We start from the raw sequence: 12,835 nt of genomic DNA on the forward strand, positions 1-12,835 counted from the left end.
TCCCCACCTTCACGCGGGTGATGTTTTTGGTTCCTTTGAATTAATACAGACATTCCCAAGAGGGGAATTATCATGTCAAAGGGTCCAGATTTCTTGGACTCTTCCTGGGAAATGCCTCCTTTCAGCACCACACGCCTAAGGGAAAACCTGGGGAGAAGTCCCAAGGGCATCTCCTCATCCTCCACAGCCCCTCCCTGCCCGCCTCTTCCGCCCTTATTTCTGCCGGGAATGGTGATGCCAGTTTAGGTTAATCCTGATATTAGAGGCACAAGAAACTCTGGGTGTTGGGGGGAAGTGCTGGCCTATTTTAAATTATAGCAAGAACAAAAAGCCCAGAGTTACAGAGCAGGGGCTACTGGCAACTCCTGAGCCCCCCTCGAGAGGAAAGGAAGGGATGCAGCCTTCTCATGAAGCAGAAGCATCATGGAGTCAAGGACCAGACCAGTCCTGCTCCTTGCAAGGCTGGAAGCTGGGCTGATGACCCACGGACGGGACACTGGTCAGGCCTTGGGCACAGAGCTCAGCACTTGAGAAGTGTTGCCTCACTTAATCCTCACAAACCCCCATTAGGCGATAATTTCCCGATGTCCATCTTACAGAGGGGTTCACTACAGGCCAAAGCCTGCAGGGTGGTACTTGTAGCCCTGAGCTGATCCACCTGGGGCCCTTCTCCTCCCAATAAGCCCACGCTGTCCGGGAAGGGTTGGGATTCAGCTGAAAGGGCGTGTGAATGTGAATACACGGAAGGATTGGTTTTCTCCTCCAGAGGTCTATGATAACACTCTGGAGACATCGCAGGATTTGAAGGCGCCTAAGTGAGCTATGCAGTAGGTCAGCCTGTGGCCCACCCCGCCTGCAGGCTTCAGGAAGTGCCAGGGAGCACTCAGTAGCCAAGATGGGCCTCGATCTCCAGATGGAAACTTCTCTGCCGCACATCCTGGCTGGAAAGCTGACAGCTCTTGGCTGCACCACAAGCAGGGACCTACCCATTCCCTTCTGTCTTCCCTAGCCCAGGTGTTCCACCCCAACTTTAAATTAAAAACTGCTCAGTTGTGTAGGTTTTGATTTTTACTACCAAAAACATAGCAAAAGGGTGGTTTTGCCCTGATAAAGGAAGCGATGGATTAGCTCATTCCTTGGGGCAATTATGGTCAATATGTTTACTTTTGCTATAGTCACTCAGATTAAGAAATGCCATCAAGGTGTATACACATGTCAGCATTGATCAAATAGGAGCCTGGTGGGCTACAGTCCATGGGGTCGCAAAGAGTCAGGCACAACTGAGTGACTGAACACACACACACACACACACACACACACACACACTTAAAATACCAAGTTTACTGTCAGTTCAGTTGCTGAGTTGTGTCCAACTCTTTGTGACCCCATGGACTGCAGCACGCCAAGCTTCCCTGCCCATCACCAGCTTCCAGAACTTGCTCAAACTCATGTCTATTGACACGGTGATGCCATTCAACCATTTCATCCTCTGTCATCCCTTTCTCCTCCTGTCTTCAATCTTTCCCAGTATCCGGGTCTTTTCTAAGGAATCAGTTCTTCGCATCAGGTGGCCAAAGTATTGGAGTTTCAGCTTCAGCCTCAGTCCTTCCAATGAATATTCAGGCTTCATTTCCTTTAGGATTGACTGGTTGGATCTCCTTGCAGTCCAAGGGACTCTCAAGAATCTTCTCCAACAACACAGTTCAAAAGCATCAATTCTTCACTGCTTAGCTTTCTTTATTGTCACATCCATATATGACTACTAGAAAAACCAAAGCTTTGACTAGATGGACCTTTGTTGGCAAAGTAACGTCTCTGCTTTTTAATATTCTGTCTACGTTGATCATAGCTTTTTTTCCCAAGGAGCAAGTGTCTTTTAATTTCATGGCTGCAGTCACCATCTGCAGTGACTTTGGGGCACAAGAAAATAAAGTCTGTCACTGTTTCCATTGTTTCCCATGAAGTGATGGGACTGGACACCATGATCTTAGTTTTCTGAATGTTGAGTTTTAAGCCAACTTTTTCACTCTCCTCTTTCATTTTCATCAAGAGGCTCTTCAGTTCTTCTTCACTTTCTGCCATAAGGGTGGTGTCATCTGCATATCTGAGGTTATTGATATTTCTCCTGGCAATCTTGATTCCAGCTTGTGCTTCATCCAGCCTGGCATTTCTCATGATGTATTCTTCATATAAGTTAAATAAGCAGGGTGACAATATACAGCCTTGACGTACTCCTTTCCCGATTTAGAACCAGACTGTTGTTTCATGTCCAGTTCTAACTGTTGCTTCCTGACATGCATACAGATTTCTCAGGAGGCAGATCAGGTGGTCTGGTATTTCCATCTCTTTCAGAATTTTCCACAGTTTATTGTGATCCACACAGTCAAAGCCTTTGGCATAGCTAATGTAACAGAAGTAGATGCTTTTCTGGAACTCTCTTGCTTTTTCCATGATCCAGCAGATGTTGGCAATTTGATTTCTGGTTCCTCTGCCTTTTCTAAATCCAGCTTGAATAGCTGGAAGTTCACAGTTCATGTATTGCTGAAGCCTGGCTTGGAGAATTTTGAGCATTATTTTGCTAGCGTGTGAGATGAGTGCAATTGTGCGGTACTTTGAGCATTCTTTGGCATTGCCTTTCTTTGGGATTCGAATGAAAACTGACCTTTTCCAGTCCTATGGCCACTGCTGAGTTCTCCAAATTTGCTGGCATACTGAGTGCAGCACTTTCACAGCATTATCCTTAAGGATTTGAAATAGCTCAACTGGAATTCCATCACCTCCACTACCTTTGTTGATAGTGATGCTTCCTAAGGCCCGTTTGACTTCGCATTCCAGGATGTCTGGCTCTGAATGAGTGATCACACCATCGTGGTTATCTGGGTGATGAAGATCTTTTTTGTACAGTTCTTCTGAGTATTCTTGACACCTCTTCTTAATATCTTCTGCTTCTGCTAGGTCCATACCGTTTCTGTCCTTTATTGAGCCCTTCTTTGCATGAAATGTTCCCTTGGTATCTCTCATTTTCTTGAAGAGACCTCTAGTCATTCCCATTCTATTGTTTTCCTCTATTTCTTTGCACTGATCACTGAGGAAGGCTTTCTTATCTCTCCTTGCTATTCTTTGGAACTCTGCTTTCAAATGGGTATATCTTTCCTTTTCTCCTTTGCCTTTAGCTTCTCTTTTTTCTCAGCTATTTGTAAGGCCCCCTCAGACAACCATTTTGCCTCTTTGCATTTCTTTCTCTCGGGGATGGTCTTGATCACTGCCTCCTATACAATGTCACAAACCTCCGTCCATAGTTCTTCAGGCACTCTATCAGATCCAATCCCTTGAATCTATTTGTCACTTCCACTGTATAACTGTAAGGGATGATTTAGGTCATACCTGAATGGTCCAGTGATTTTCCCTACTTTCTTCAATTTAAGTCTAAATTTTGCAATAAAGAGTTCATGATTTGAGCCAGAGTCAGCTCCCAGTCCTGCTTTTGCTGAGCTTGAGCTTCTCCATCTTTGGGTGTAAAGAATATAATCAATCTGATTTTGGTGGTGATGTCCATGTGTAGAGTATTCTCTTGCATTGCCAGAAGAGGATCTTTGCTATGATCAGTGTGTTCTCTTGGCAAAACTCTGCTAGCCTTTGCCCTGCTTCATTTTGGTACCCCAAGGCCAAACTTGCCTGTTACTCCAGGTATCTCTTGACTTCCTACTTTTGCATTCCAGTCCCCTATAATGAAAAGGACATCTTTTTTGGGTGTTACTTTTAGAAGGTCTTGTAGGTCTTCATAGAACCATTCTATGGAACCATAACTGATGATGGAAGTAAAGTTCAATGCTATAAAGAACAATATTGCATAGGAATCTGGAATGTTAGGTCCATGAATCAAGGTAAATTGGAAGTGGTCAAACAGGGGATGGCCAAAGTGAACATCAACATTTTAAGAATCAGTGAACTCAAATGGACTGGAATGGGTGAATTTAACTCAGATGACCATTATATCTACTACTGTGGGCAAGAATCCCTTAGAAGAAATGGAGTAGCCCTCATAGTCAACAAAAGAGTCCAAAATGCAGTTCTCGGGTGCATTCTCAAAAACAACAGAATGATCTCTGTTCGTTTACAAGGCAAACCATTCAATATCACAGTAATCCAAGTCCATGCCCCAACCAGTAATGCTAAAGAAGCTGAAGTTGAACGGTTCTATAAAGTTTATTGTATATCAATCATATCTCAATAAAGTTGTCAAATAGAGGGAAAGGGAACCCATTATAAAGATGAGAACATAGTACATGTAAAGCGTACAGTGTAGTTCTTAATATACAGTAGGTACTCAATAAATCATTACTAACAAAGGTGATGATGACAATTTATGACAAAGCTTTGGCACCTACCCAGCACTTGAAAAATAAAAAATGAAACACAGTTGGGGCCTTAAGAGTAAGTGGGAATTCTGAGCAAATGGTCCAGCTTTGTAGATTTGTCAAGAAGAGAAAGACAGGATTTTAAATGACTTACCAGAGCTCATGGTGGTGACAAGACAAGTCTTCTGCAACTGGGGCTCTGTACTGCTCTGCAGAAAAACACAAACACACAATGGAATTGATGAATGGCAGGTTCGAGATAAATCCCTATGGTTCACTTTAAAAAATGCAAATACCATATAAGCCTTGATAAAACCAGGGGGCTGAGCCAGGAGTCACTTAGCCAGGCTTCCGGTTCTTAACTGGCTGTGTACTGACATGACCTTGGACACATCAAACAACCTCCTTGACCTCTGTTTCATCACCCATACTTGGTTTTGATACTATCCAAGAATCCATTCCACCTCTAACATTCTATTAAAAACCTCAAGTTACACAAGTCCCTGTGGATCGGGGAGAAGGTGAAGGAAAGAACAAACTTTCAGGACAGAGAAGTAAGTCACAACACAAACTGGTTACTGGGGACTAATAATAAGATTATATATAGTTTACTATGCTCAAAGAAATGCCGTAGGTGCCTTAATTATATTAATTCACTTGATCCTCACAAAGACTCTACCAGGTAAGTACTAGCATTGTATTAGTTTACAAAGATGAGGAAAGCAAAGCATACAGAGGTGAACAGCTTGCTGCCCATGTGACAGAGTTGCTTCTGGAACCCAGAGAGCCTGACCTGAAGGCCCAGGCACGCAGGAAAGACACTCTACTGCCTTGAGGTGGGAATGCAGTCCACTTACTGGTATGTAAATGGTAACCCTCTCACTTAATAAGGTCCCATCCAAAGTCCCCCCAAAACCACTGGGCTGCTGTCACTATAGCTGTACCTCTTCTAGAATCTTATCTAAATGGTATCATAGTATATGTAACCTTCTCTACCTGGCTTCTCTCATTTAGCATAAAACAATTTAGCAACTGGCCATGCTCGTGTGGGTCTATCTCCGGACTCTGTTCCATGGATCTGTCTTTATCTAATCCATTGTCTTGATGACTAGGGCTTTATAGTAAGTCTTGACATCAATGTGAGTCTTCCAGTTTCATTCTTCTTCAAAACAATTTTGGTTCTTCTAGGTTCACATTTTCATAAAAATTTTAGAGCCATCTTATCAATTTTCACCAAAAACAAAAACTACAAAAAGCCTGCTGGAATTCTGAATGAGAACATGCTGAGCCTATATATCAATCTAGGGAAAATTAACATTTTAACAATATTGAATTTTCCAATTCATGAGAATAGACTCTCTCCCTTTATGCAGATCTCCTTTAATTTCCCTCAGCAGTGTTTTGCAGTTTTCAAGGTACAGGTCTCACACTTATTTTGAATACAATGTCTAGCTGAACATATCTAAAGGACAATCTGAAAAGCAAGTCTTCAAGAACTGAAGAAACTTGCTATTTAATATGTGGTCTGCAGACCAGCAGCACCAACATCAGCTGGGAACTTACTGAAAAATGGAGAAAGTTAGAAATCAAACCCTTCATCAGCTGCGTCAGAACATGCATTTTAACAAGATCTCCAGTTGGTCTCTATGTATTTTCAAATGTAAGACACAATGGTGTAGAGGCCATCAACTTCCCAGTTCATGAATTCTGTAATAAGGTCATGGTATGGTCCCAGGGTCTGCACTGAGGGACATGCTTTAATTTCCTTTTTTAACACTGAAGTCAGGCACTGGTTTCCTTTCTGGGCAGTTACTTTGTTCACTGCCCTTGGAATTGACTGCACAGAACCCAGGGGCAAAAGGGAAATCATTCGAAGTCCATCTCAGCTCAGAAGATCAGTAATTCTGCCTCTGTCGCTGTCAAGTACACCTGGGACTACCCGTGACCTTCAACTGCCCCTCCGATTGTTCTCTAAGCTGCGGAACCACTCACTCTCGCCGTTAAGAACACAACCTGCTGTGTTCTGTATACTCGGGTGGCTTCCAATCTTGGCTATGGTACCTCCATTTGCTTCCCAGGGCCAGAAAGGATGTCAGGATATCATCCAAATGTTTTACTTTTTAAATAATTGTAATAATTATGCCAAGGTTTTATTTAACTTTTAAAGCACAACTGAAGAAACGTTTTTGTTTCAACCATGCAGTTATCTTAATAGAGAGTATTTTTCTTTTGCAATCCTTTCTAACCTTTATCTGCATAAATAGTATTTACATAGTTGCAAACAATGTCTGGACAGCTTTGTGTTCCAGTTTTCAAATATTTCATGAACAGTTTTCTGGATTTTTACAGTCATACTCATCATTTTAATGGCTATAACATTCCATAATTCATTTATCAACTCCCTCTGCACAGTTTGTTTTAGTTTTAAAAATAAATACAGAAATGGAATACTACTCAGCTATAAAAAGAATGAAATAATGCCATTTGTAGAAACATGGAAGGACTTAGCATCATACTGAGCAAAGTAAATCTGACAAAGATCATATGATATTAATTTTATGTGGCATCTAAAAAACGATACAAATGAACTTATTTACAAAACAGAAATAGACTCACAGACATAGAAAACAAACTTATGGTTACCAAAGGGGCAAGTGGGGAAGGGAGAATAAATTAGTTTGTGATTAACAGACACATACTACTATATATGAAATAAAATACAGGGAGCTATATATACACACAATATACATATAAAACTGAATCATTCTGCTGTACACCTGAAACTAACAACATTGTAAATCAACTACAGTTCAATTTTTTTTCAAAAGTACATAGCACAATAGCCTTCTTTAAGCTGGAGAAGAAATTGGAGAATTGGAGAGTCTCCAACTGGAGAACTGGAGAAATGGAAATGTTTTATAAAGCAAATTAAAAGGATGCCTCAAATCATACGTGTTGAGTCTTGACCATCTGTTATATGTGGGTCACCCTTTGTACATTTTATATTTCTGACTACAGATACTAGTAGCTTCTAGATGTCAGCCCAACCCTTATTTAAAAAGTGGTCTAAAGTACATATGGGCAGAGACAGAGTCCCAAATACTAACCATCACTTTGCCTCAAACATCCACCAACCAGAGTAGATGCCAGGTGTAGCACCCTCGGTGGGGGCCGAGGGTGGCCCTCCCCAGGCCAAGTGTCTACAGTTTAGGGGCTGGATTGCAAGAAGATGGAAAGAGAATGGGCCCGGGGGGGGGGGGGCAGGACACAATTCCAGTACCTTAGGAACTTGTATGACAGTAGTAGGCGGCGATGGCAATGTCTAGGTAGCTACCAGCTCCGCACACACAGACTGTGGGGGTAGTAGACTCTGCTCCGCGCTCTCACTTGATTGTTTACATAGGCAGCAGGTGACACGAAGCAGGGGGTAGTTTAAAATAAAAACTGCAGCAGTGGCAGTTGTACCAAGGACGGTGCCCGGTATCCCGGCCACGGCGGTGGCTGCAACAGCAACGACACCCCACCCAGACTATTCTAGGGCCTGGTGTTGGCTCTGAGTCCACCAGCTCAGCCTCTCTGTGTTTCTGCCCCTGTTCTGAGGGTGATTCTCCTGCTTCTGGCTAACTCCAAACTACCTGAGATCTTGCCAGTAAATCCCCCTTTCAGTCTGAGTTAACCAGAGGCAATGTTTGGATGTTTGCAACCCAAGCAGCATGAGATGAGGGGGAGGAGGGGCCCCCAAGGTTTTGCTAGAGAAGAGAGGCATCATCCCTCTCTCCCGAGTAAGGCCATCCACAGCTGAACCCCAAGAGGCTCAGCAATCGGTTCTGTCCCCATGGACTGAAGACCTCAGAGTCGGGGCGGTGGGGATGCAATCAGGAAGCTGCACAAACTGAGGCTGAGCAGAACACTGAAGGCTTTGGAAGTCTCAATCTAATCCAGGCAGTTTATTTAGAGACAGTCCAAGTATTACCATCATATGTAGAATGTGAGAGTTTATTTTACATAAAAACCTCTGACACTTACTGTTTATTTAAAAATGAAGCTGTAAAGGGTTTGAGTCGGTTGAGAACATGATGGCACATCTTTGGAATTTCTCCCCCATCCCCTCCAAAAGAGGCAGAGGGCTTTTGGGTAAAAGCCAAAAAGATGGACAGTGCCGCCTAGTGGCAAAACTGGACCACTGCAAGGGAGCAGCAATTCCCTGGCGGGTTGCAGGAACCTAGCGTCTCAGCTTGGGTGGGCCAGGTAGGGTCAAGCCACCATTCCACCCCTTGGACTGTCGGGACATCTGTACTTGGTCAAAACACCACACATCAACACAGACATTCCACCAAAAGAACAAGATGTGAAGTAGCCCGTCTTGTTAAGAATGCATCCAAATAATTAATGGTTCTGCACCATCAGTCTCTGATTCCACGACCCTATAATTCTGGGATAAGTCTTAATGACACAGTGAATAATTACTAAAAAGCAAAAGTTATGCTCATGTTTCCAGCTGAAACAGAATCCAATAACTAAATATGGACTGTTTATTGGGAAAGGAAAAAAGGTCCTTCCTTATATGGATGATTCAGGAATATATAACAAGGGAGGAGTTGAGTTTGTCTGTAAAAATGAATTCAAGGTCCAGCAAAGATTCTTGGAAGAGAATGAGCCCCTGGGTGACCTCTCATACAGCATGCTCCCTATGACTTTTGGTGTTTTGTCTCCATTGCTTCTTTACACACACACACACACACACACCTGCAAGATACTGGAAGCGTGACACTGTGTCATCCTCGGAACTGAGCATTTAGTGTTCAGTTACGAACCTTGTCCCCATCTCTATTTAGGCTTCAGAACCTAACTTTCAAGTCTTATGTTCAAAATAACCAAAGACTGTCTTTAACTCCACTATAGCTTGGCTACAAGAAACTAGTTTCCCATTCAACCAAACTATGATAATACTGCAGCTTTACAATCCAATCTGGGACTTGATATCTATACTGATAATTATTTATCTAGAACTATCTATCTATAACTATGTTTGCAGGTACTTCCAATAGCTTGAAAAGAATAATATGGATAGCTCACAAAGCCCACAATACATGCTTGACCTTACTGCTTTTATACCTGCTGATCCACCAGCAAAGGCATGTTTCTCCAATTATTTGACAGTTCATCCTCTTCTCAACCTCTAGTTAAGTCATTTCTCTTCAAACGTATTCTCGACATTATTAGAGAGGGCGCAGAGACTCTTCAGAAAGCCAGAAAGGATAAACAATGAGTTGCTAACACTTCCTTTCAAGGGGAGGAAGTTAGGATAAACTTGACCCTGACATTAGCTTCAGCCTGGAATTCCATGACACAGTAGGGGGCTCAGAACACAACAAGCGCATGGTTTCTGTGAAAAGACTGATGCTTCTGGAGACAGAGCAATAGGAAAACACATCAGAAAGGCCATCCCCCACATCCTCCCATTTCCTCCTGGAAACCCTCCAATGTGGTTTCCGTTCTAACCAATTATCTAAAATGGCCTTCAGAAAGGTTTCCAGTGCACACACATGGCCAAGCCCAACAGCTTCTGCAGCGGTCGGGGCCTCACTGACCTTTCCACTGAATTTAAGACAGTTAACTCCTTCCTCCTCCCCCAAGCACTCTCTGGTCCTGATTTCTAAGTGTCGCAACAGACTCATAACACTGAGTCATGACGCTCTTCCTTCTACAATAGAATAGGACCTCTGTAGTTCTTCTAGGAGTTTAGAGACCTAGAGGACCCTGAGCTGTGTCCTCATTCCTTTCCAACTACATGCTCACTTCCTGGAGGATTTCACATGGACTGTTAGAACCAGAAGGATCCGTGCAGGTTACTTAGCGCCTTTGCCTGGTTTTCCACCTGTTTTGGAAGAAAGTTCCATGAGCCCCTCAGGCTACTAGGATAGCTGTGCTGTTATGGATTTCATTCATTTACTCTTGCTGAGCTTTCCTGGATGAATGGGCTCTATGGCTACTAAAGAAACAGAAATCTAACACACGCCCTCATTATTTCGGTGCAAAAACATTCAGAAAAAGTCTCCCGCAGTCTTGCTCTTCATTCCATCTACTAAGCCCTGTTTCCCTCCTACTCCTCTTTCTTTTCCTTTTGAATTTTTACTGGAGTCTAGTTGATTTACAATGTTGTGTTAGCTTCTGCTGTACAGCAAAGTGAATCAGTTACACACACACATATATCCACTCTTTTTTAGATTTTTTTCCATATAGGCCACTACAGAGTATTCAGTAGAGCTCCCTGTGCTATACAGCAGGTCTCTATTAGTTATATATTTTATATATAGTAGTGTGTATATGTCAATTCCAATCTCACAGTTTACTCCTCCCCCACTTCCCCCAGGTAACCATGAGTTTGTTTCCTATGTCTGTGAGTCTGTTTCGTAAATAAGTTCATTTGTGTTGTGTTGGACTCCACATGTAAGTGATATCATGCGATATTTGTCCTCCTCTATCTGCCTTACTTCACTCAGTATGACGATCTCTAGGCCCACCTATGTTGCTTCGAGTGGCATTACTCCATTGCAGCACTATTTACAATAGTCAGGACACGGAAGCAACCTAAATGTCCACTGACAGAGGAATGGATAAAGATGTGGTACATATACACAACGGAGTATTACTTAGCCTCATATCCTTCTTCCTCCTCAGGGCACCTTTGGTCTCCTGGCAATGGACACTGAATTCCAGATGAGAATCAACCCTCCACGGTTAATGCATGAACTGGTCAGTGCCCTTTTCCCCTTATAACTTCTGATGTCACTCACCAAACGTGTCCTGTGTCCTGTGTACTAAATGCTCACCAAACGTGCAACATGTCCTGGTAATCAGTTACAAATTGCCAAGGCTGTTACTCATCTTTTCCCACCCTGCCTGCCCAGTCTCCAGTCCTCCTATCAAGCCCTCTGGACAACGAGGCCCCTCCAGCAGGACAGGGTCTTGCTCAGCTCTGTCTCCTAACGTCCAGCAGGATGCCCAGCTCAGAGCAGGCACCCATTAGTGTTGGTGGGTGAGCCGGCCTGAGTGCACTGCTTTCTCTCCCTCCCCCTGACCTTCCAACCCACACCTGCTGCGTTGTCTAGTCAATTCTTCTGCCCTCATGACTCATGCACCCCAGCCACCTCTGCTTTTCCATCCTCACACTCACCATTCTATTCCATTGCCTCATTCCCAGACCATGACAATGGCCCAATAAGCCTCAGAATCACCTTATAGCCCATGGGAGAAAAAAAAAAATCCGTGGGAGAGGTCTATAAGCTCAGAGGGGCTGGTTGGGTGGGACAGGGCAAAAGGAAAAAAGGCAGTGAACCTCCTAGCGAAGAAAAATGTTTGTCTAAAACACAGGCCAGATGACACCAACCCAACAGCGTTTCTTTACACCTACTGTGCATCCGAAATACTGCCCAGCCCACAGGAGACCAATGTGAATCTGACAGCTGCTGTCCCTGAGGCCATCATGGAGTTGCAAGAAAACAGAGATGTCCCATTTAATGTAATATGATGGGCAGGTGTTCTTTGGAAGGAATGATGCTAAAGCTGAAACTCCAGTACTTTGGCCACCTCATGCGAAGAGTTGACTCATTGGAAAAGACTGTGATGCTGGGAGGGATTGGGGGCAGGAGGAGAAGGGGATGACAGAGGATGAGATGGCTGGATGGCATCACCAACTCGATGGACGTGAGTCTGAATGAACTCCAGGAGTTGGTGATGGACAGGGAGGCCTGGCGTGCTGCAATTCATGGGGTCGCAAAGAGTCAGACACGACTGAGCAACTAAACTGAACTGACCTGAACCCTCTGCTAGTGATCTGACCTAGGTTGTACAGGAACACAGAAAGAAGAGGAATAAATTCTGTAAGGAGAAAGAATCAAGGAATGATAAATACTAAAATGTTTAAATGTTCAATGGCACACCTTCTAAAATCACCTCAAATGCCACACTTTGGGAAACATTGGTCTAAATGTCCAATTCCTTAACCTACTATAAGGCTCTGTAAGATGAAGGCCCAATGATTTTTCTAGTCTCATTTCCCCTAGGTACTCAATAAGCCCTAAACTCCATGTGTATCATATTCATCATTCCCATGGAATCCTGAATGAGATCTCCCTTTTCCAAGTCATTAATCTCATTGTTACTTCCCACTAAAGCCTGCTCCCTCATTTCCCCAAACATTCAGACCAATCCTAGCCGCCAGATGCACTGACCCAACAAAAATGGAAGATTTTAATTTTGGTTTTAGTCTTCTTTTTAGTCACTATTAAGAGAGTCATGATGATAAGGAATTCATTTAATAAGACTTATTTAGTAATCTTGGAATTCAGAAATCCCATGCCCAAGTTCCCACTAAATTCATCACACTTTCATCCCAGGCCCTTGCCAGAGGTAAGATCAAGCAAGATCTGGAGTTGGAAAGTTAGCTGCCAATAAATCTGCAACTACTTTTTTCC

The 12,835-nt window shown here is 43.3% G+C and overlaps 1 protein-coding gene across 28 annotated transcripts in view; it reads right to left on the reverse strand.

Moving 5' to 3' along the window:
• SORBS1 (sorbin and SH3 domain containing 1) overlaps positions 1-12,835 on the reverse strand; it is a 235,601-nt gene that overhangs the window by 118,474 nt on the left and 104,292 nt on the right. For all 28 annotated transcript variants that reach the window (XM_061402876.1, XM_061402872.1, XM_061402873.1 and 25 more), the window contains one exon: positions 4,513-4,567. In XM_061402876.1, coding sequence (XP_061258860.1) covers positions 4,513-4,522 — 10 coding nt within the window. In that variant the 5' untranslated portion in view covers positions 4,523-4,567. The remainder of the gene's footprint in view (positions 1-4,512; positions 4,568-12,835) is intronic.

This window comes from Bos javanicus, chromosome 26 (genome assembly GCF_032452875.1).
Source record: "Bos javanicus breed banteng chromosome 26, ARS-OSU_banteng_1.0, whole genome shotgun sequence".
NCBI lineage: Eukaryota > Metazoa > Chordata > Mammalia > Artiodactyla > Bovidae > Bos > Bos javanicus.